This window comes from Ammospiza nelsoni, chromosome 2 (assembly GCF_027579445.1).
Source record: "Ammospiza nelsoni isolate bAmmNel1 chromosome 2, bAmmNel1.pri, whole genome shotgun sequence".
Taxonomy (NCBI): domain Eukaryota; kingdom Metazoa; phylum Chordata; class Aves; order Passeriformes; family Passerellidae; genus Ammospiza; species Ammospiza nelsoni.
Genome location: NC_080634.1, coordinates 104,533,685 through 104,558,458, shown reverse-complemented (window position 1 = coordinate 104,558,458; position 24,774 = coordinate 104,533,685). Strand labels below are relative to the sequence as shown.

The following is a 24,774-nucleotide window of genomic DNA, read 5'->3' as shown; positions in this document are numbered from 1 at the left end:
AGTTGTAATTAACCAGCTGGGAGCTATAATCACATTTTTCCAGGGACCTGGCTGCCTTCAGGTAATTGCAGTCTGTGTGTGCTGAGGAAGATTAGAGATGGTCTTTGAAGGTGCTGCTTGGGGAAAAAGCAAGCTGTTATTGTAATGGGGGACAGCTGAGACCTGCCTTTGTCACTGAGGCCACTGAGGCTGGCTTTCAGCTTTCCTACACAACTGTGCATTTTAGAGAAAGGTACTTCCTATGCAAAATCCTTGCTCCCACAGACAGGATATCTTTGGAAAGGAACCTGCAAGTGTGATGTTTCAGGAAGGTAGTTGGGGTTACAGTCTATGTAAATTTTCCATTCATATTTATCTGAAAAAAATTAACAGATGCAGTTCTCAGAGCAAAAGGAAGGGGACCTAATTAGAATTCAGTTACTCAGTAGGGAGCCCAGATAATGACTGCAAATGATGTAAACTGTGCTGTGAGACACCATGCCTGTTTGCACTGCTTACACCTCAGGAGATCCTGAGCAGAGAGGGAAGGGAGGGCACTGGAGGTGTTTTAAGAGAATGCCATCCCCTGGATGGTCTGTCAAGGTACTCACTGGTGACCTTTTTCCTGCTGTTGCAGAAGGTCCATCTTAGGTCCCTGTGATGCTTGTTCCAGGGCGTGAAGGCAGGTGACCCTGAGGCACCTGGTGTGTCACACTCTGCCTTCCTGCCTCCTTAAATTGGGCTTTTCAGCTGCTCATGCTGTGCAAAGAGCTGGGGTGTCTGAATCCCAGACACATCCTTACAAAACATCCTTAGGCAACCTAGACAAGTATCTTACTTTTAGATACCAACTCCAGGAGGAAACAAAGTGTTTCCTGCCTGGGAAAGAGGGCAGCAGGGCTGCTGCTTCTGTAGCCTCATCCAGCAGTAATTGCCGGTTGTTGAAATGCTGAGCAAGCAAGGAAACTGGGGGGCTGTAGTCAGCCATAAATATAAAGGCTGGGACTCCATAGCTGCTCACTGCTTTTCTGAGCTACCTTTTCATACCTAGCCAAAACATTTAAAATGAGCTTGTTAACAAAGATAAATGCATGTTTATTGCATCCTTACCCTTTTTCCCAAGGAAGTTTCAGGTTCTGAAACAAACACTAACAGCGTGCTTGTTTGCTCTGAGAAGAGGAGTCAGGCATTTGCAGTGAGGAGCCGTGCTTGGAGTTCAGCAGTGAGTGGGAGACTGTGCTCAAGAGGTGCCCAAATCCCAGCTCATTAACCTGCCCACATACAAGAGCAAAATTGGTTTTGTTATTGGAGTTGTTAAATGTAGTAGTTATGATTTCTTTTTGATGGATTCCTTTAATTTCTTTTGGATCCTTCTTTAGTTTTGCTTAACAGCTTCTTAAGACTTTTTTATTTCTCTCCTTCTGTCTTCAGCTATTGATGGATTTCTAAAAACTGATGAAAGACAAAGACTGGCAAAGGAAAGAAGAGAGGAAAGGGAGAAATACCTGGGTAAGTTGGCAGGAGGTGTATCTATTATTTATATACATGTTTTAATAGGCTTAACTAACTAACATAGCATTTTTTGTGTTCTGATTTCTAAATCTTGTTGTTCAGTCTGTTCCTGGTCTTTACCACTTCTTTTAACTTAAATTATAAAAGATTATATTCTTGCATTTCCAGTCAAATATTTCGTATTTTATATTTACAAGTTTACTTTCTTCTTTGATTTGTGTGCCTTTGAATATAGGTTTATGTTCAAGATATTGCTGTTATGATTGTGGTTTGTGAAAATCCCAAATAAGCCTTGAATAATACTCAGAAAAATATGTAGGATGATTTGATTAAGCAACTTCAATTTTAATCTCTTTGGTTTTTGCCATATTGAAATATATAATAGAGTTTTTAAGTGCAGCATGAAAGTGTGTACTTTTCTGGAAGTTGTAAAATGGTTAATCTTTCAGGAGAATGCTTATGTTATTCAGGAACTGAAGAATGTTTTTTATCAATGATTTCAGATTTTGTTTAAAACAATCACTTATTTTTAATCTATTAATATGACTAGGGAAATGTGGAGAGAATTTTAAAATAGATATGTAAAATGTATAAATATATCTTTAAGGGGAGTGGGTGTATACACAATTAAAATATACATATATGTCTGTGTGTATACATATATATATATATATACACACGTAAATTTAAATTTTCTGTTCAACATTGATTTGGACTTCCTATATCTCTCTGTGTATATAAAAAGGTGTTAAGCAGTTAACTTCACTTTTCCTCATGGTAATGACAAGAAAGATCAGTAGCACTGTTCCTAGAGATAACCTGACAATACCTAGCAGAAGGAATTGTCAGTGTTTTATGATTTTTGCAAAATTTAAGGTAAACATATATTTTGAGGAAATGTCAACTAAACAAGTAAGGGCACCTGTCAAAATAATCATAGGAAAATACTGTTTTTCTTGCAAGAAATAAACAAACTGTTGACTATTTCTTTGCAAAGTCTGGGGCTTGAGACCAGTGACTTGACATTTTTTCATTACCATGGGCTTGGTCCGCACGATTCCTATGATTCCTTTGGTAATTTGGTAAAAATCTGCTGCTCTTTAGTACTTAATCTTGCCCAAGCTTCTGTCTATCTGGGATTTACTTCTCTTCCAGGTATGCTCAGTGTAGGCTATTCTCTTTTTTCCTTCTGATTATCCCTTCTTTTCTGGTTCCCAAGAAAGTGATATGGTGATTAGATTGGAAAGGACTCAGAGTAGAAAAGATGAAAAGGAAACTGAAGCCTGGAGATTTTGGGAGTGGTTGGCCCAGGGGATTTGGAAGGTGGTGTCTGCAATTTTCTCCCAGACATCATGCCTCCTGGAAGCATATTCTTAAGACCATTTCTGTAGTGGGAAGCTTTGAGTTTTGGTCACAGTTTGATTGTGAGAATTTTCTTTTAGAAGTTCAGAAAAAAGCAGCATGTTTCCCCCAAGGGTCAGCTCTTTGAGCAGTCAGCAGGTACTGTATAGCAATATGAAGTAACTTTTTCACCTGAGCCAAAACTCATTCATCAGTGGTTTAGCATCCCTAAATTAAGCAACAAGAATTGTACATGTGTCCATGATGACAGAATTGTTTACTTCTTTGTCCAGAATCAGTCCCAGGTTTCACCTACTTACTCAGAAGGTAATCTTAGCACAATCTTTGGACACCTCACTTTATTTTTGGTTTTTATGGACTCCAGCATGCTTTGTCACCTGCTCTACCTGATGTGGCTAGCAGTTGGAGCAATTCATGCCTGGTCACTTGTTATCCACTGTCTCTGAGGTAACTTTTTCTGTTGACAAGTCTGAACTTCATGCATTCAATCCTTCAAGGTTCACTGCATCACTGACACTCCCCTCATACTGCCCTGTCTTGAGTGGGGAGGATGAGTGGATTTTCATTGGACAGAAGGGAAAGACAACACCAACTGTATTTCTGACAAGAATAAGCTAGAAGGTATTCTGGAAAGCAGGCTGGATTTGAGGAAGAAGTATTGTAGAAGGATTCTGTATTCAAGGGAAAGAAATGGAATGTTGGAAAAGAATCTGGATGTTGGGAAGACTCTGGCTTTCACCCAAGGGAGAGAGGATGGAGTGGGGCTAAGAGGGACAAAAAGTCACAGCTGTGGTTAAAGCCTGGGGGCAGGAACTGAGGGGAAAAGGCTGATCTGGAATGGCTGGACAAGAGCCTAGGAACAGTGGGAGAGTTGGAAGGGTGATGATGTGCTGTAAAAGGAAACAGGAACGGAAGAAACACAGGCATAAGTGAGCAGGAAGAAGGACTAGCTTTTTTATAAACACTGTTAATTCTGGCTTTCCCTGACTTTCAAGTTCTTAGCCTAGCAATATTCCCTCTTTGATATTGGCTGTATGTGTGTTGGTATGTGACACTACAGGCTTGTGTGTGTATAGGCATGCTTACAGACCTCCTCTTTCCTGCCTTTTTATGGAATACACTTGCATGGGAAATGGATTTTTCCTCTCAATTTGCCACCTTAACTCCTGCTACTTGTTTTATGTACACCTGAAGCAGCAGTCCAGTATCTGTTGTTGCAGTCTGAGTTTCTGAAACATCAGGGTAATGTCCCATGAAGATTATTGCTCCAGTTGGAATAAACAGCTGGGAAAAACCTCAGTAACAGAATAATTTTTTTTTTATATTAAAAGGCAGAAGTGGGTAAAGACGTAGCACCAAATCATGAGCTGAAAGATGTATTTTCAAAACTTCATAGAAAACAGCATATGTTGTTTGCATGTGTCTATTTCAAAGGCAGCTCTGTAATATAAGCACAGTTTTAAAGAAGTCCCAAGGGCTTTTGCGTCAACATATACAGCTGATTTCCTTCAAAGATTACTAGGAGCAGTATGTCTGAAAAAATAATTTGGCTTTAAGCTTCAGAGGGACTTGAAACATAAAAACATTGCTAGTTTGTTCTGTACACTGTTTTTTACATAGATAAGGGGTACAAACTGGCACCTTGTGTACAAGGGCTTCCCTCTTTATGTATTGAACAAATTGCTTAGATTTACTAATCATTTCAACACTTCTGTGCACTATATTTTCAATCTCAGTCAACTAAAACCCTGTGTACTTGCATTTGTTGTTTTTCACTATTGTTTCATGTTACCAAATAATTTTAAAAGAGAAGAGAATTTGCCTGATGTGAAATGCACCTTTTTCTCTGCACAAGCTGCTAGGGAGCAGCAGATACTGGAGAAGGAGAGAAGAGCAAAACTTCAGTATGAGAAGCAAATGGAGGAGCGATGGAGAAGGCTGGAGGAGCAGAGACAGAGAGAAGAGCAGAAGAGAGCAGCTGTTGAAGAAAAGCGGAGACAAAAGCTTAAAGAGGAGGAGGTGAGGTCCCCTGGGAGATGTATGGCAGCACTGAACAGGGCTGAATATTGACATGCATTAAACCATGGGGGGTGGGAGCAGGACTGGAGACATGGGAGCAATTACTGCAGGAGCTGCAAAGCACATCACCACAGCTGTAAGGAGTCTACCACTGTACATCAAAAACACTTTCCAAAACAATTTTTAAAATTTTTTATGATCTCCTGGAATAGTCATCTACCGTTGCTAACATATCTGGGACTCTGATTGTCAAATATAAAACACCACCTTTCTGGAAGGAAGTCTTTAAAGATGAGTGTTTCCAAAAAGGGAAAGATTCTTCTTACTGTTCTGTTTACTGTCCATGAAAAAGAAATAATGTGTTGTTCCATTTTTCCTCGGTGACAGAAAGTCAGAAATTTGTACTTAAAGCAGTGAAGAATCTAGGCTGTTTTCAAATTCTAACATAAAACAGAATCACGTATTTTTAAGCATCTTCATGCCCTTCCTCTCTTCTAGGCTCCCTGCTAAGATCATTTAAGGTTCTTTTTTTGCTCTAGTGAGTCCAATTTCTGGTGCAGCTCTCTGAATGCAGGGTGTGTGTATATATCTCTGCATGACATTATGTGGAGAACACTAGCACTGCTACCCACAACTGATAAAGAATGAATGATTTTTGGAAAAGGGGGCAGTGGTTTAAAAAAAAAAAAAGCCCAAAGAAAATATTTTCTCAATTCCTGGATAAAAAAAAGCTTTAGAAATCCACAGTTCTTAAACTTCGTTTTTCTGCCCCCTTATCCTTTCATCAAAATAACTTTGCAAAACAGGTAAAACACTTCTTGTGCATGATTTCACAATAACATACAGCTATTCATTGAATTTTTTGTTTGATTTTTCACTTTACTTGAAGAGAAGATTGCATCCTGTCATTTGTTGTTCAATTTTAACATACTCATTGTGGCTTCTATGTAATGGCAGAGAATTGATTTAAAAATATTTTGTTATGTGTTTTGTTTCAAATTCTTTTAAGAAAAATGAGAAAAAACTGAAACAAAGGGTAGGAGGTCTCTCTCTTGTGGTAACAGCATTGAAGTCATGTGCTCCTTCCCGAGCATTTCCTGCTGTAATAACCTTCTGCAGCTAAGCAAAATCAATTCCCTTTGTGAGGGTTGTAAGGGGAAGGGGCAGAAAAACGTCCAAAATCCTCTCTTCAAAATATTCAGCAGAGCAGGTCAGAAAGGCAGAGAGGTGTAGGAAGAGCAAGTATCCACCAGTTTTCCCTGCATTCATGGTTTGCCTTTGCTGAAGAAATGAGAGCAGAGTTGTTGGATGTGAGAGGCAGTGACAGGTCAGACCCAAGGCGTCTGTTCAGTGGGGGCTGACCCCATCTCCTGTAGTGGCCTCCTGTACTTCCCCAGAGATGGAATAAGAGCCTGATCACTCTGTGATGCTTTTCCCAAGCACCAGTGAGCCTGATCCAGCTCCGCAAGACCCTGCACGTGTGAGGGCAGGCTTCTGTAATGGTGAGGGAGAGGCTGATTCCCAGTGTTCAGTCATGGTGTGAGTACCACTCCTAGCTCTGCTCAGCAGGCTGGTCCCTTATGCTTAAAGTGTCCAAAGTCTTTTTTGGAAGCTAAAGCAGGCCTGGGTCTGGATTCTTTCCCGTTCCTTCCCACTCCTCTACTCCCCCAGGCTGAGGAGTCTGAGAGAAGGCTATGTGGGCAGGAGGACAGGAGAGGATGCTTGTTTGTTTGGGGATGGATTAAACCTGTGGGAGGAAAGTTCAGGAGCCTCAGAAGAGGATGCACAGGGGAATAATCCATAGAACAGGGGAGAGTGAGAGAAGAAGGAAAATGGGAATAGAAGGCATCCCTCCTAGCTTCCCTTCACAGTTTCTTGTCCTTCATTTTTCAAATTCTGTTTGAGTTCTGCTAAAGGATCTGCCAGTTTAGTCCCACCTTCCCCAACTCTTGTTATTGTGATGGAGCCCTCAAACTCTCGTGCATAATAACAGTGGAGGTCTGAGTAAGGATGGTGATGAACTTGCAGCTCCCTGGACATTTGAGTTACTCACTGCTTGTGAGTAATTTTGGCCATTTAAGACTGTCTTTACTGGAAGAGCTTTGAACATGTATTTCCCCCACCTGGGGTGTGCCCTGCCAGAGAGCCAGTGTGTGCTGCACCATCTTCTGAGTGCTTCTCCTTTTAAGACCAGTTAACACTGGCTGGGTACTGAATACCCATTTTACTTGCTCATCAGGTGTCTGAAATGACAAGTAGAGAGATTTTCTTCCTTGCTCTCTGTCTTACTGGTTGTCCTTTATAGTTTCCCTGAATTATTTTTCCTTGTCTTTTAAACAGAGCAGAAAGTAGTGCACATTCATGATAGGAAGAGGTGATATAAATCTCTCTGTACAAAATATTGTTGTTGCATCTGAAAGAATCTGAGAGGAATAGATCTTAACAAACTGATGGGGACTTGTTGGCTCCTATATCAGAGCATCCTGTGCTCGACTGTTTTGCTTGCAAAGGACTTCTTAAAGTGGTGGCTAAAATTTGATTTATTTTGCTTAGTTTTCCCCCTCTGCAATGCCAGATAAAGGATGATGGTTTTAAAGTCTGTCTTGGTAGAAATCAAGGTATTCTGTCAGAGTTTTTTGGGGCTGCTGGAGGCTGTTGCAGAGCACAGTAAAAGTGTCCGATTCTTCAGAAGGAACTGAATAAATAATGTTTAGAAATTATTCTGTCTATATTGACTGCATCTTTCTTATCTACAGAGGTCTTCAGTTTCACTGTCCTTCCCTTCATATTACTTTTAAAGCTGCACATTTCTTTTAGTAAAAGTAGCCTTGAGGAAAGCAGTGTGTTGTTCTACAGAAGTGATTTAAAAGTTTCTTTTAACAGGGAACTAGACAAAAATAAAGCTAGTCCTTTTTCAGTTAAAGTAATTCTTTCCCCTTTCCTGTCTTGAACTTTCATGTAACTTGGAAATACCTTGTAAATAGATGTCTAGCTGTACACAAGTTATTGAGAAGAGATTGTTTGGTGCATGTGCACTATTTGTTACATTTGTAAAAAGTATGAGCTTAGACACAAAAGAGTGAAACACTCTCAAGATGTTATAGCTTCAATTACTTCCTTTACTCCACTCCAAAGATGAAGCCAACTGATAATCTCAGGAAACAGTGAGCTACTTACATACAGTGCTGTAAATAAAGTGAGGAGGAAGAGATGGTTTGGGGCTCTTTCAGATGTTTGTCTTGTAGATATAAGGAGATTGGTTTAGAATTATTTGCACAAATTATTTTAAGTCATAATACTTGAAACTTTTTTATTCCTTGTCACATCTGTGTTATATTTTACACAGAAAAAAGGAAAGAACTTATTTGTGAGAAAACAAGTCATTTGGCTAGGTTTTGAGGGGTGGGTTTTTGTTTGTTTTTAGTTCAGACACTGCAAGTGCTTATTCTATTGCTCAGGCTGAGGAAAACTTGCATGACTAACTGAATTTTCTAAAGTAATGTGTATTTTAGATTTTAGCAGTATATGGCTCTGTCTTGTGATTTTATTCGTTCTTAGTTTAACCTACATGCAGTGCTTGTGCATTATAAGGTTTGTTGTGAAAATCCAGTATATCTTGAGAGCAGACATTGTTTCCTCTATTTGTAGCTGTTAGAGTTCCCAAATGAGATCACATGCATAGTCTGATATGATTTCAAGAAGGTGCTTCACCTATAACACAGACTGGAAGGGTTTTCCGCATTGTTTGCTGACGAAGGAAAGCTTTGTCTTGTGGTTTAGTTTTCATCATGGAACAAATTATTAATGTATGAGTTGTTTATGCTATGCTTGCTTATGTCTTATTATTTTCTTTGGCTTTTTAGTTCTGTGCCAACTTAAAATGCTTTTAATAACTATCCTTTCTTTGTGAAAAGCAGCCTTCATATTGTTCTTTATCTAACCTATATCTGCAGAGGTTTTGTGAGTTTTAATAATTGTATTCTATAGTAGTCTAATGAAAGGTTCTTTGCAAATGAAAATGAATGATCCTTTCCAAATAATGTAACTGAAGATTTCAACCTCAGATTGTAGGTAGCATGGGCTTTCAAATGTGTATGAAATGTAATTTAATGTCTTTAATCTATGTCAGCATGAATTTTATTCTTGAAACAATATTTTCATAGTAGGTGGTATAAGTGTATTCCGTGGTTTGCAAACTATAGAATATTGTTTATTCCAAGCATTGTTTAAAACCCCCAAACAAGACAGCAAACACAAATAATTGAAACATGGCTGTTTTAGTCTTATCTTTTTTGATTAATGAGTAACAATATTCATTAGAATTGGAAAAAAAAGGTTCTGGGTAAGAGTATACTTCAATGAGAAAGAAATGGGAGGGTGATTTTCCTTGGTAAAAAAGGTGGGTAGAAGGATAGACTGGGGCAAGCTGCATAGTAGAAGAAAGTGGTGAAAAGAGGCACACTGCAGAGAGGAGCTGGTGATGAAATATGTGAGGCTTGGAAAGACTAACAAAAGGGGCTCAAACAGAATTAAGTTAGAGGGGTGGAGAGCTAAAGGTGAAAAAGCACAAACGTGTAAGCAAAGGCTGCGCACACAGGATTTAAATGTGAAACTTGTATCATCAAGTAGTAAGAGAAGAAAGAAATTCTGTAACAAACTAAAGCAGAGAGGACTGACTTCAGATTCCAGAGAATGGAAAAAGGTTGTTTCCTTTTCACAGGCAGGGTGTGTGTAAGAAGGGAATGGGGTGTTCAGGCTGTGGGGGTTTCTGTGCTCTCGGAGAAGAGGCTGCGCTTGAGCCTTGTGGTGCTTCCTTCATTTGCTCTGTAGGGACAAGGAAAGAGGCAGAGCTCTCATTTTCATGCCTGCCTGGACACTGATGGCACTGAGTAGACAGAGGAGGGGGATGAAGGGGGGGAGGGGGCAGGGGAGCAGCTGCCTGCTCTCAGTGGCCTTTGAATGATGTTACCTGATAGACCGTGAGCTCACAACACCACTGAAAGCTCCTCTTCCTGGGCACAGCAGCAGAAACAGCAGGGTGGGTCACCTGGCCAAAAGGTAACAGGGACAGGAGAGCTGGGAATGATAGAGGGTGCAAGAATTTCCTTTTTTCACTCTTTGTATAGAAGGTAATAGAATATTTTATGGCGCAAGTGATTTGTAATAAAATTAGAAGAGAGCTTAAAGATTAAAAGGTAGTGGCTTGCTTTCAGTGATACTGATGGATAACTGGTAGCAGGGTTGGGTGAGGTGGAAAAAATAAGCTCAGAAATAAATTCCTGCAAGTCATGGTAGTAGAAAAGAGTCTTCAAAGATGTGGAAGAGGCAGAAATATATTTTAGATAACCAGAAGTAGATGAGGGGACATCAGGCAATGTAGAAAGTCAGTGACCAGGGTCAGAAGCCCAGGAGGGTAAGACAAAGTTTACAGGTACGTGTATAAAGTATGGAGGTTACTGGAGGTCCCTGATGTTAGGGTCTGATGTGCTGAAGGAGCTCCATCAGAGACAACTGGCTCAGCACCAGTGCAGAGCCTGAAGGAAACACACTTAAACAAAGACTGAAATTTTTTGGTAAAATAGCTCAGGAAAGCCAGACCAAAGGCATTAATCAGTGAGAGAAAGTAATCTGGCCAAGAGATGTATGAAGGGTTTTCCACACAATTTATCTGAGCTGCCAAAAGATATTGGAGATAAAAATCAAAATGGGTATGATGTAATCACAGGAGCCTGCAGGATCCAGCTTGAAGTGGATAAGAGTGGGAGTTTTAACTAGACCAAAGGGACATAGCAAAGGTAATAAGGAATAGCACCAAAAATACTAATAGGATCAAAGGGCTAAAACTAGCTGGGGCAGGAGCTGGAGGCAGCAAGAGTAGACTTATCTTTCACAGTAGGGGTTGGGCTACTGAAATGTGAGGGTGAGGAGGTTGCCAGATGCGAATGAGGTGCTGGGAGGAGGAAGGGAAGAGGCTGTTAGATGATGGAATTGTGGGTGGGGAAGAACCACATTTTATCTGCTTGAAAGGAGGAAAAGAAAAAGTGCAGGGATCATTGCCACAACAATAATTCACAGAGAAACTAGCAGGGGGAGGAGGTGGGAATGAAACTCAGTGGAGGTTTTTGAGAGTCAAGAGGTGATGAAGAGGGAATAAAGCGACCATAATTAGCTGTAAGTTAAAGGTAGAGCAAGATTTGGGGAGAGAAAAAATTAATTCTGTTCTTCCCCCTGTGAAAATCCTAACTCATGGAGAAGAACATGGGAGTGGCAGGGGGAAAAAAAGGAAATCGTGGGATTAGTATGAGGTAGGCACGCACTAAAATAAATGCACAGAGAAGAAAAAAAATCAGAAGGTCTTAAATGCCTATACTTAAGAAACATAAAAGAAGAAAGGAGGGAGTTTTTGTAAAAATAAATAAATAAGTAGGGCATCCTGCAAAGTAACCTACTTTGAGTTTGAAGTGATCATTTATCTGAGTGACTAGGTGGAGCCACTGGCATTGCAGCAATTTAACTGTGCTGAGAAAGGGATGGGAAAAAATTCTGATGTCTGCATAGACAAGAAGGAGTTAATGCTTGGTGAGCATTATTCTTATACAAATTAAGTCCAGAGCACAGCAGCAGCCTCACCAGCAGGAGCAGATGCTAGGCAGTGATGCAACCTGTGTTATTTACTTAGGCCTCTGTAGTGACCTCAGTGGCTTGCAGACAAAGGATACTCATATCTGGAGGTAGGTAGCATGCTGATCCCTTCTTTATTCAGTTCTTTTTCTTTTCTTGTGAGCAAGCTCCTGTAAGCATCTTGTGTGGAGCAACAGGGGGACTGTGTATTTTTAGCGTGGTTTCAGCAGGCAGGGGAAGGAAGCCCCCAGAGAACTGGCTGGGATTTGTGTCTGACTGGGGTTTGTACCAAATTCCCAGGAACGTTTAGAAGCCATGATGCGCCGGTCCCTCGAACGCAGCCAGCAGCTGGAACAGAAGCAGAAGCGATGGTCGTGGGGAGGAGCACTGGCTGCAGGCTCAGGAGGCAGAGATGGTGAGTGAAACAGGCTGCCTGCATTGCAGATCTTCGAGTACAAAATGCATGAGATTGTGGAGATAGTAAGTATGATGGGTTTAGAGTCAGGGTGGTACCGCTGCCTTGGGGCGTGAATAAGTGCTTTGTAATTGCTTGCCGGGCTTCCTCTCCTTAATACCTTCTGTGGAGACAGGTTCCTCTAACTTTAGGAATGCAGATCATTTTAATAGAGTAAGCAGAATCAGTTTGGAGGATGCTAAATGCTAAAATTAAAATTGGTGCACTGTCTCCCTTAATAGCTTCTTCCACATTGTCTTCTCCTGCACACAGTTAGCAAATTTAATATTCACCAAAGGACTGAGTGCTGTCTAAGGCTTGCAAAAGATGTTCTGTTTTTGTTTAGTACTTCTAAAAACCTGATGGGAATTTCTAGATGACTATGCAGCATGTGCAGTTTAAAATAGTTTGTGTTTTTTCCCCACGTACATTCTGTTACTGCTATTTTGGCTTTGACTTCGGAGGAAATTCTTTTTATTACATAATGAGTCATGTGCTGCTTTTATATTTCAGAAAGGTGCATGTTTTCTCTTTTAAAACATAAAATTTATTTGAATTTATCCATTTGTATAAACTGATGTGATAGAGAAAAACATCCATGTTTGGGTGTTGATGAAATATAACAATTACTCTCTTTTAAACAGTGTGTAAGTGTACTTAACTTTAAAAAGGCAAACTGTTTCATATCATAGTTTTCATGATATGTCATTAAAAAAGCCAGGAAATTATAATAATTAAAAAAGTCTCTTATACTTTGAGAAAGAAACCAGTTTTCTTTGTGATACAGTTTGTGCTTAATTCCAGCTCCCCCAACTTATTCAGTAATTTCTTTCACCTCTTTTTGCTCTGATTTCTCTGCTGTGTAGGTGAATCAGAAAATACCCCACCCCCTGTTCTAGGTTTAGCTGCCAACACCCTTCCTCCAGACCCTGTGACCTCTACTGCTCCTGCTGATTCCTTCAATGGTATTTCAGAGAATCACAGTACCATTGTGTCTTGTTTATAACTGTTCTAATCACTGTAATCCATCCACTGATTCTTGTTCTTCTTAACCACTGTTTTCTTATCATTTCAGTCTGCTACTCTACAGCATTACCCTTAGTGATGTAGACCAGTGTCTTTTAATTTCCTTTTAATTTTGCCGTGGTGGAGCAGTGCATGCATCACATTCCAGCACAATAGAGGCATTTCATGGTCTTCTCAGTAACTGTACACTTCTAATGCTCAGATTTTAATTTTTTTTAATTCTGTGGGTGCTGTGTGTGTCTGTAATTACATGTATATTTGACAGTTCTAATGGATGTGTACAGGTGCTGTTGAGAAAAATTTCAGTTGCACAGTAAGAAAATGTGTTATGAAGACCACGTTTCATGAAAACAGCCCTCTTTTTCTATCTCAAGGGCCTTCTGCAATATTTTGAAAACAAGCAAATTTGGTACAAACAGCCATGTTATGTTTTCAGCTTCCTAGAACAAATTATAACCAACTCAAGTGGTTGACTTTGTTTAAGCAATCATGTTTTCTATTATTCAGGTTTAGTTTGTTTTTGTTTTTTGCTTTTGTGGTTTGTTTTTTTATAGTGGTGTTTTATTTGTGGTTTTTTTATTATTATTATTCCCATAAAAGGGAATAATAATACTCTGAAGTATGAGTTCTCCAAACTAACAAATGGATTGCATGTTGGATTTCAAATTGAAAATGTGACTTCATGATTGCAAATGTACTTGGTAGTTTGAAAGGAAAACACAGCCTGTGCTTTTGAGAAGTAGGTTTGTTCTCTCCCCCAAAGGAGGACTTGTTTGGCTATTACTCCTGCAGAATTCACAGTAAATACTGTTCTGCCTATGATCTCACAGAATTAATATTTCTGTGCAAACATAATCAATTTTTTTACTGATTGTTGTTCATGTGCAAAGGTATTTGCCTGTGCAACTGATGTTTTGCAGCATACCAGCATTATATCTGCTTTTTTAAAAAAGGAAATGTAGTGAATTGCATTGTTTACTGTAGCAGATGCAGCCAAATTTTGGAAACCCCACTAAGGCAATGATTTGATGGACATAATAGAAATGCAGTAACCTAGAAGATGCAGAATTAGGGTCACATACATGTCTCTAGCTGAAAATAGTTTTGATTTTGAAAGAAATAAAATTCAAATGTAGGGGACAAAGCGTCTGTGCTTTTAGCTTCTGTGTATCATACAGTGATCATGTACTAGTACTCTGCTAGCACTTGAGTAAGATTTCTCTTTCATTCACTTGAATAAATCCCAAGGTAGGAAATTTATATTATGCTCAAGCAGACTTTATCAAATAGTATTTCAGAAGAAAAATACCAAAAAACCTTTGGTATTTTTGTTTTTTTAGTTCTTCTCAAGCACAGAAAGATAAAGCCAAATGGCTGATGCCTGCTCAGTCATTAAAACAGTGAGGTCTCATATAGATGCACAAATGTTGGTTATGTCATTTTCTTATTAGAGTAAGGTCTGATGTGAACCTCAGCTCTTCCAGACTGAAGGTAGAGGGGAGGGGGAATGAAGATGAGTTCAGAGTTGCCATGTATGCAGTTTGTTTTCTTTGGGTAACTTTATGCTTGTGCTGATATATAATTATTTATCAGTGTCAGTATAAAAAATAGGCTTTTGTGAAACTGGAATGTGAAATTCACAAGCAGAAAAGCTGCATGCCAAAGCTTGTGTCATAGGGTGCTGGTCCTCAGTGGTCACAAAGAGCTCATCTCACGTGCCCGCTGCTCTCTGTGAAGGGAGCTGTGGCCACAATCTCGTGGCAGTTCAGCGCTATGATCAGTGCAAGGCCACAAGTACAGATGCAAGGTTAATTTTTGGAGTTTATCAACGCTGTGGTGTGAATACAAATATCTTCAATGCGTTTCTCTGCAGCATGTGACAAACTTTCAGCTTCTACAATGAATCTGCCAAAGCACATGGAGTCGCCGATCAGTAAACGCCTCTCGTCCTCCACAGCGGCCATAACGCACTCCCCTGACAGAGGCAAGTGAACCTGCTGGTCTGCTGCCAGCATCAACTCTCCTCCTGCTTAGAGCACTTCTGCTCCATAGAGCTTTGGGCTTTGCTTATGTCTGTTATTCAAACATCTGAGACATTCTGTATTCAAACATTCTGAGAAATGGTTCTGCAGCCTGTCCCAAGGCTGTGCTGCCTGCTGGAGATCATAGTCCAGCACAAATGCCATGGGCTTTTACTGATTCTTTTCCAAATTTTGGTACTCCAGCAAACCAGGTTATAACTACAGGCTGCGACTGCAGCAATTTCCTTTAACTGTACTGCTTGTGACCTTCTATCAAAATAAGGAAAAACAAGCAAAGCAAAGGTGTGGCCTGGCAGTAGATATGGGATGTTCCATATGCAGGGATATGTCTGATGAGCCACCTGGGAGACTTCAATCTGGTGACCAGAGTTGTAGAGCCCCTTAATTTCTTACGAAACTGATCCTCAAGTGACTCCACAAAAGATGATCAAGATGATCATCTTGTAGGATTAGTGGTTGCTAAACACTACAAAGAGGACTGAAGAGTTTACCTCACTGTGAACTCTTTGGATTTTTTTAGGTTTATGTTGTGTTTTATTTAGGTTTTATTTCTTTCTACCCCTTTTTTTTAAAGTCTAATGGGAAAAAATATATTTCCTGAAATAAATTATGGAGGTTTGTTTCTAGAATGAAAAAGAGAAGGTAAATTTACTTTAATTTTTGAATTGCTTAAGCTCATCAGAAGCTTTGAGGTTATTATGGCTACAGATGGGTATATATACATGTAATAGGAACATCTATATATATATGTCTTATATAGTTGACACTTATATTTATGGAGCAGGAAGTAATGCAGGCATATTGTATAAATAAGACTTACGTAACATGGTGAGATGGCAGATTTCAAATGCAGTCCCAGCACGGGTGGCACATCAGTGAGCAGCTGAGCCGTTTACCAAGTGTTTTACCTTTCCTGCTGGGGAAGAAGACAAACTTTTTTAATGCTGAGTCATGAAAGCAACCATTTTGCAGAACGTAACATGCCTCTTGAGTAAAATCAACATACAACGTGAGCTTAACCTTACTGTGTGTAGTGTATAAGTGAGAAACTTAAACAATGGAGAAATTAGAAGATTTTTTCAGAGGGAATGAAAATTATCTTCAAGTATTTTAAATCTCAAAAAGTTCTAGAATATTTTGTCATTTCATTTCATCATTTCATAATTTTCTTTCAGTTATTTCAATGTAACATTGTTTTATTTCTTTGCATTTTAAATTTTATTTTATTTGCTCCCATCCTTCAGCTCACCGCATGCATCTTAGTCCAATGGAGAACTTTATTGTTTCTCGACTGCTGACTCCCACACAGTCATCTTTAGCCAGAAGCAGAAGTACATTAATGCTTTCTGAGCAGTACAATACTCCAGGTAAAAGTGTGACTTCATCACTTTGAAACCACTGAAGTATGTTTTAGCTGCATTTATGTAGCTGCTGGAAGAAACAGAATACTATGAAACAATTGGCAATTTACAGGATACTATAAAATCAATGATGAACTAAGTTGTTTAATATAGCAGTGTATTTAAAATCTTTGAAAAGCACATTATCTTGTCTGTGCTATTCTGAATACCTATTTTAGAAAAAAAATCATTAATACTGCAGACTATCAAAAAAATAATATATTCATTTAAGAAACAGGTTTTTAGACAAGGATGTGACAACTCTCGGAGGCTTTGATTGATTTATTAACGTCAGCCCTGTCATACCTGAATACTATGTAGAACAAAAATCCCAGTGCACCACTGAGACTTAATTATTTTTACCAGGGTTCCAGTTTCTATCTATTAAGTGTCTTTTTGCCTTTAACTGTGTGACTGTGTGTATGTGACACCTATATGTATGTATAGGTGTAAATGCACATACAGAAAACCAGACTATTGATAGGGAGGTGTCAGTTACAGAAATTATTGATCTTTAAGGGATGATAGTTACCATTCCTATGTGCAAAGGGTAGACTAATAAAACCAGTATTTTGCAAACAGCTATAAAAATAATGTTTCCAGTCCTGCTAGTACTTGGGCAAGTGCCTGACTTTGAGTAGTTTCTGTTTATAAAGCCATACCTGGTTATAGCACTGGCTGAAACAAGACAAAAGCTTAACAGCCCTTTTTACTTTTATTAGAACAAACAAACAAAAAAAGCCCCCCAAAGCATGCACCCAAATGCCTGTCTGCAAAAGATTAAACTATTTAGATGATAAAGACACTTTTCCAAGATTAAACTATTTAGATGATAAAGACAGATCATCTTTATGATGAGTGTTTTCACACATTCTTGGTTAAACTAGGCTGAAGTTCTGTAGCTGTGTTTTTCATATAAAGCTGTTTAGAAATGAATTGCTAAGTAAACCTACTTTCCCTTGTCCATTTCTTATCTGTTCAGTGCATAGGGACATTGATACTGAATGCCTCTAAAATTGCTTCCCATGTTTCTACATTAAAAACAGCCCCTACTGGAAGCAGAAATGTTTTCATATAGCACTTGAGAAAGTGCCTGATTTGATTACTGCTCAGGGACCAGCTACTGTCAAGAGTGAGCAAAACCCAAGTCAAAATTAGATCAGTACATTCTGCTTAAGATTTTGAGCTGAATTGCTGAGGCCCCCTGTGGTTGATTTTTTTCTGTTTTGTATTTGATTTCCAAGAAATCAATAAGGATGACTTTTGTCCTTCCTCACTCATTTTGTTTGTAAACTCTCAGGTTTATCTCTCTTCATCACAGGATCTTTAAAGTAATACACTGGCATGTCTGACAAGGGTACAATTTGTTCTGAAAACTGCTTTTTCATTGAGCTGAAACAGGGCAGCTGATTTTGGGAACAGCTTTTTGAAAAAGCATTCTCTTGTCATTTCCCCACAAGTCAATCAGGCTGTAGCACAGGTTGCAAACAACAATCTCAGGGGCCATTGACATTTTGTCAGTAATTGCCAGCAAAATAGTTGAAGGACATCTCCCATTTGTCATGTAATTCTCACCATAGAAATAGCTTCTGAATAAGGAAGAGGGATCTTCCTTTCCAGGAGCTCATGCTGTGCCTCCTGTCATTATGCTGGGGTCAAAATTGCTCTGCTACTGAATTTTCTGTAAGCTTAGAAATGAGGAGCCTCGATTTCAGACTCTACAGCAACACATTGTTAATGTCACTCAAAGTCAAGATATTCAGGCACACCATTGTTACTGGATGCATAATTAATTCTTTTAACAGTTGAAGTAAAAATATTTCTCTTAGGCAGCTTTGAAGTTTCTGAATGTTTTTGTTAATATAAAGTGACCTTATGCCAGTTGGCTGGAAAGTGGGTCAAAGAGTACAAAGGTCCGGTTAAACTTCAAAGTATTCAAAAAGTCTTCATAAAAATTTTATTAGGGCTGTCTCCAGTAAAAAAATTGGGAACGTGACTTTCTTTACATTAGTGCATAATTGCTGCTTTTTCTAAGTCAATATCCCTCCTGACTTTAGTTGACTAAAACTGGAAACATTCTATCACTTGATTGCAATTAGTGTCTGTCTTATTGATAAAACATGTACTCTGTTGATTGTTCTGTATGAATGTGAAAGTTTCATCTTAGAAGGCAATATGAGCAAAATCAGGAGTAAAATATCCCATTTTAAAAAATCCTGTTCATATTGCAAATAAAAAAAGCTGCCTTATAAGCTGTAATGCATGTGTCACACTCAAATTGATGTCTCCCTCAAATAACAATAACTGAAATACCTACAGCAGCATTTAGTTTAGGTTTGGGGGCTTTTTTATTTTTTTATTAAATCTTATTTGGAAAGTAATTAACATATTTAGGAGCCTTTGCATGTTTAGGGTTTAAAAAAGACAAAACTCCCTATGCTTCTGTCACCTTTCCTGTTTTGCAGTATGGGTTCAAAAGTCACCCAGTTAGCATTATCTGCTTACTCTTTTTATCATATGCCAAGAAGGTTGGACTTCTTAGAAGAAAAAAGTCATAGTATTAGTCATTTGGTGATTCAAAAGGTGTATGAGGAAAAGAGTATTATATTTTAGAGATAATTTTTTCCTATAAAATGTTTTAGTCAAGACATTTTTAATAAACATGGGATCATGTTGAATGCATTATATGTGATATTTTAAGACACTAAAAACCACTTTAAAACTACCTTTGAACATTATAACATAAAAGTATGCTGTTTTCTCCCCTCCTTTACTTCCTCTATCCGTGCTCCTTTTTGCTCTTGCTATTGTGCTATAACTCTTTAGTATTCCATATCTGTCCTCGTGTAGCACCAGCTAGTCCTCTTAAATCTCCCTACAAGCCTTCCCCCACCCGAAGCACCGACAGGAAGAAGGCAACTTCACCCTCCACTGCCAATGCCATGAAAGGGGCACCTGCAGCTGAAGTTACTCAGGTGAGTTTGTAATGGTTTTGATTTCACTGCTGGGTAAACTGATGCAGCTTCTGCTTGTTATCTTTCACTTTACATGAATACAAATGAAGTGCTTCCCCTGCTATAGGAAACAGCAGTAGAAAAGTGAGCTGTGCCAACACCTGTTGTCTTTGTGCTCCTGTTAAGGTGCATTTCAATATCTTCTTCCTGCTGGGAATCAGTGCTGAGTGCTGGTATTGGAACACCAGCACCCCTATTTTCAGAGAACTGAGGCACTGAAGTGTATGTTTTTGGACTTGTTTATAACTTCTGGGAATGGGGATGACAAATAGAATTCCCTCCTGAGTATGATTATCCAGGCTTGCTGGTTAATGAGCAAGCTTCATATATTTCAGCAATTCCCCAAGTGTATTGATAATGCCTCTGTTTTATACCAATTGCTTTAACTCTTTCTGTGGACATTTTTAATGCTATTTGCTTAAAAGATGCCTTATCGATCCACTGTTGTTTCCAGAAAAGAAAAGACAAGTCACTCACCTTCACGGAGTCTACACAGCTGAAGGCATGCTTTAAAAAAATCTGTGTTAGGGCTATAATATTCATGTAAGGTCCTGTATCTTGAAATACTTAATGTTAGGGGGAATCATGCCATCTGCAAGTGAGAGAACCAAAGCTGGCAATAAAGATTTGGGTAATGTCATTCTTAGGTGTGATACAGTGCTACATGCAGCAACATTTCTGTGAGATGCCTGTTTGCACTGCTGATCATGTCTAAGCAGAGGCATGTGGATGATTTTGAAGATTCCACCCAGTGCCACCACCCCATCCAAAAGCTCTTGCAGAGGCTGTGATGTGTATTACTTATCTGAAATTTGCATGCTCTACCCATGCAAGACAGGGGTGGGTGTGTGCTATGTCTATGTAAAATAAAAAACTATTAATAGCACCTCACTTGTGAGCTGCCTGTTTAAAAAGCTTTTACAAGTGTGCCACACAAATCTCTTTATATGCCAGCTTGCAAATAAAACAATCAAATGCATTTTTGATTTATTTATCCTAATTATGGAAATGAAAATGAACTGTGCTTCTAGACTGAGAAGATAAAGAAGGAGAAGCGATCTGCAACACCTGGTTCCTCATCTGGTATGGGATCTCCTCTGAGAAGGTCTGATTCTCCTGCTGCTATCTCCAGAAGATCTGCATCACCTGCAACACCTAAGTATGCTTTTCTTAGTGGAAAAATATCCTGTGAATTTCTCATTACCTGTAAATAAGGCACAGATTCTTGAGGAACTTCCTTTGAAGTGTTGTATAAAATCTAGTTAATTTTATTAATACGTAAACACATATACAGATGGGTGAGAAGAGAGGTGTAGATGACAAATCTGATATCTGTAATATTGTGGTAGTACCCACTAGAGACAGTTCTCTCTACCTTTCCTCAGTCTTGAGATTACAGTGCATTTCATTATTCATATGAAACTTTATTTCACATTTTTTTAAAATATGCTTTTTTTGTTGTTTGATTTTGAAGAAACTTCCTAATGTGATGAAATGCACTCATCATGAATACTAACTAGAAATTCCAGCATTTAATATATGCATTTCGTATTGTTGGCATGACCATCTGGTGCCATAAATACACTTAACTGTGTGTCATCTAAGCCATTGGTTTTAACCTTTGCTTATTTGCAGACCTCTGGTTTTGTTGTGCCTTTTGCTCCTTTTTTTTTAATGCAGAGCTGTGGTTCTATAGCATATCTGGGCTTACTGACAACTGACTTGCTTTTCTTGATTGTCTTTTGCTTAAAACTGTTTTATGTGTACCACAGCTTGAAACTCAAATCTAAGCAAATGGGTTTCTTAGAACAGAATATTAAGTCTGGCTCTAATGTAGGAGTATGCTAAAGTAGTCCTGGTCTACAGTACTTGCCTAATTTATTTGGCTGGTTGATGGGTTTGGACTTTTTCCCTTAGACCTTGTTTATGAGTGCCACTTCTGTCTTGAAAATTCTTTTTTATCTTTTTTAATATGAAGCTGGCCATATTTTGAACCAGACTTGATGATCCCCTTTCTGACAGATTTCTTCTGCCTGAAAAACCAGCTGGTGTTCCTTTTCTCTTTCAGCTCTGAGGGCACAGCCCTTTAGTGGGGGATGATTTTGTGTATGAATCTGATGTTAGACAACATAAGGAAACCATCTGACTCTCAGCATTCTTTCTGGTTTAGACATCCCCTTGCATGTAACTGGGACACTGCATTTCTTGGTTTTTCTTATAAAGCTACAAATTCTCAAACTTCCAATATTATATATGTAATGTCATCAGATTCTGTGGTATGAACTACATCCATTTTAGGAAAATTTAATGAAATACAATGGTAATGACAGCTTTCTTATCACAGTTTTGAGCAGATCATTGTCTAGTGGCACTCTGCAATTTAAAGTAAAAAAAAAGTTTGAGCTGTAAGACTGTATATTATTCTGCAAGTACCAATACTCCCTGCTCAGAATGCATTTTTCAGTTTGTTCAGTATAACAGTAAAGTATAAGAGAAAAAAAAAAATAGACCCACCAAGAGACACATTTAGTTAAACAAAATGATTGGCAGGAAATGAATTCGCTTGGAGTCAAGTGCTGCTTGTTGGGCAGGCAAAGGTTAGTGCAGATCATCAGAGAATGTCCAGTGATTAAAAGAAAAAGTTATTTGGAGACAGCTCTTTAGTGCTTTATGGAAAATGTATGCCCAGTCTTAATTTGAAGCACTAATTTTGATAAAAGATTAGGAAATTATGAAGAATTTTTTTCCCAGAGGTGCAAATTATAATAACCTTTGTACAGGAAAATATTTTCATGCCTATAAGGAGTACTGTTTTTAGAAGAAGAAACAGATGCTGCATGGAGGAATTAAGAAACCTACTGGTGGGTTTCTCTGTGACTGTGAGCCACAGTAGTGATCTCTTTTTATTTTTCCCCCCTCCTTCTGTTTCTCAAGGGAATCTGATTCTGACCATGTCCAGGAATGTATTACTGAGCATTTAATCTTAACGTGGCCCAATTAGGACACCCTTCTTGACCTTATGAGAGATACAGTAAATAGAGTTTCAATCCATGTTTATTACTGATTGCAGAGAGTTCTGCTTCAGCACTTTCAAAACTTCCCCTCATAATTCTAAAATTAGAAGTGTGCTAATGACCATATTGTATTATTATATATAGATTATATTAGTGATAAAATAGGTATTTTTTCATACAATTGAATTTCCACTGTTAATTTTCATTGAGGAGATAAGATTATACAATCTAAAGGAAGGTTCCAAAAGCCTTACTGCCTGTATTTAAATCCACTGACCAGCAAGATCATTATCTGATATTCAAGTATAATTTTAGTCTAAATATGTATACAAATACTCATTCTCCTTGCAAACCTAACAATCTTTTACATGTTTAATCTTTCTCCTTCTAGCACACTATATGACTGAAAAAATACTCTGGAAGAAATAAGAACACATATTGTGCAGCATTAGTAGTTAGTGATCCTGCATAGCACCTTAACCTTTAAAGCTGTTGAGGAAAGCATCAAGTATGGCCAATGATTTACATGGCAATTAGCTGTATACATTTCTTTTCTTAAATTGAACGCCACGTCACATATTTTTTCCTTGGTATTGTTCTAGTTACCAGTTTTTCATAGTTGTCATCTTGGTTTCTGAGTGGCAGTAACTTGTCTTCTAAATATGTTATTTCATTATTTATTAAATAAAAAGCTCTTTTAATCATGGTAAAGTAACTGAAACAGGATCAAACAAGACAATAAAACCTCAGCCTAAAGAGGCCCCATGATAAATGGCAGAAGAGAGTTGCAGTAATTACATAAATAAAATACTAATGTTTTGGATGAGCAAATTTTACTGAGAAAGCAAAATAGGTCAGCCCATAAACATAACATCTGAGACAAGTGAACAGATACAAATATAAAAAGAAGAAAAGGGAAAAAAAAATCAAAATATGCTGAGCAACAATTAAAAGCGGGGAAGGAATTCAAAACATTATGTTATTTGGGAAAGTAAATATGTCAAGAAATGTCACAGAAAGAAATCCAAAACTATTATTTTGAATCTTAATGTGGATAAGATGAAAGTTAATGGATTAGGTGTTTGAACAATTGAGAAATTGTCTTTAATTTTTTTCAATTGCGGTTGGATACTGATGGTGTAAAGTGCTCATTTTCTTCAGATCTCTCACAGGATCAATAACAACAGGATGAGGGGTTTGGGTCATTTTTTGTTTTATGCTTTATCTTCAAAGATCTGTACATTAATCAGTTTATTCCTGCAGTATCCCTCAGAGAATAGGTAAGTGTGCTTTCTTATAGATCAGGGAGGCAATAAAGCCTGTGTCCTTCACATGTCTTTGGGTAAATAGTCCCTAAATAAACCAATGGCACCTGACTGAATCAAGGAAGTAGGATTTAATTTTAAATGTCTTCAGATGAGCCATAGTGTAAGCCAGTGAATGAAATCCAAAGCTCTCACAAGCCTGTGTCACGCTCTTTTGCCAAAGCATAACCTCATGAGGGAAGGAGAAATGGGGAAGAGAAAGGTGACTGATGGATGGTGCTGCTGATGGGTGGTGGTTCATGTTTCCTTTCCAGATCATTTCCTTTGCTCATGGTTTCTAACTGGACCCCTTACCTGGTGGTTTTGTTGGGTGACAGCTCCCTGTAGTCTGGGGGAAACACTTTTGATGTCACAAATGTGCATGCTCAAATTGCAGAATAGTGATGGAATGTGCACATAGTATAGTACAAAAAAGTGCACTCAGACTTGTAAAATGTTTAAAAATGAGTTATTGGAAAGGTGTCTGCATGTGGTGAATTCCCCACAGAAGTAGCTTCTATGTCCTGCAGTGACCCATTTTAGATTTTATTTTGTATGTGCTACATTTGCTACTCTTAGTTTTTGTGTTGACTTGGAAAGATAAAAACAATGGGTAGAATGTTTGTTCAGGAGTATTTGGAGGGATTTTTCAGCAGTTAGCTAGATAACAGGCCAGTTCACCATTTTGAAACATCTGTAATAATGCAGCTATTCAAAAAACTATTCTACAGACCTATGCTGAGTTTTTTCTCTTTTAAGAAATGTAAAAGAGAAATTAATCTGTCTTTGGTTACAAAAGATCAAAACTAAGAGTGAAAGAAAACTGCTTTTGAGAAAATGTCACTGATAGAGCAAAAATGTCAGAACCCAGAAATAGCTGTGATCAGAGCAGTGTCAGAAAGCAGGCTTGAGAACATGCAGGTCTGTGGTGTGGTTTCAGCAGAGTTTTTGTTGAATTAATGGGGAGAAAGGAGGAAAATAATGCAGCTCTGGCATTGCTGAAGGTTTCTGATTTACAGTCAGCCCC

General features: G+C 38.4%; 1 protein-coding gene across 1 annotated transcript in view; it reads left to right on the top strand.

Moving 5' to 3' along the window:
* MAP7D2 (MAP7 domain containing 2) overlaps nucleotides 1-24,774 on the top strand; it is an 82,175-nt gene that overhangs the window by 43,393 nt on the left and 14,008 nt on the right. The window contains exons 2-9 of the mRNA XM_059466273.1: nucleotides 1,411-1,488; nucleotides 4,709-4,872; nucleotides 11,794-11,908; nucleotides 12,814-12,912; nucleotides 14,847-14,957; nucleotides 16,260-16,382; nucleotides 19,242-19,390; nucleotides 20,461-20,588. Coding sequence (XP_059322256.1) covers nucleotides 1,411-1,488; nucleotides 4,709-4,872; nucleotides 11,794-11,908; nucleotides 12,814-12,912; nucleotides 14,847-14,957; nucleotides 16,260-16,382; nucleotides 19,242-19,390; nucleotides 20,461-20,588 — 967 coding nt within the window. The remainder of the gene's footprint in view (nucleotides 1-1,410; nucleotides 1,489-4,708; nucleotides 4,873-11,793; nucleotides 11,909-12,813; nucleotides 12,913-14,846; nucleotides 14,958-16,259; nucleotides 16,383-19,241; nucleotides 19,391-20,460; nucleotides 20,589-24,774) is intronic.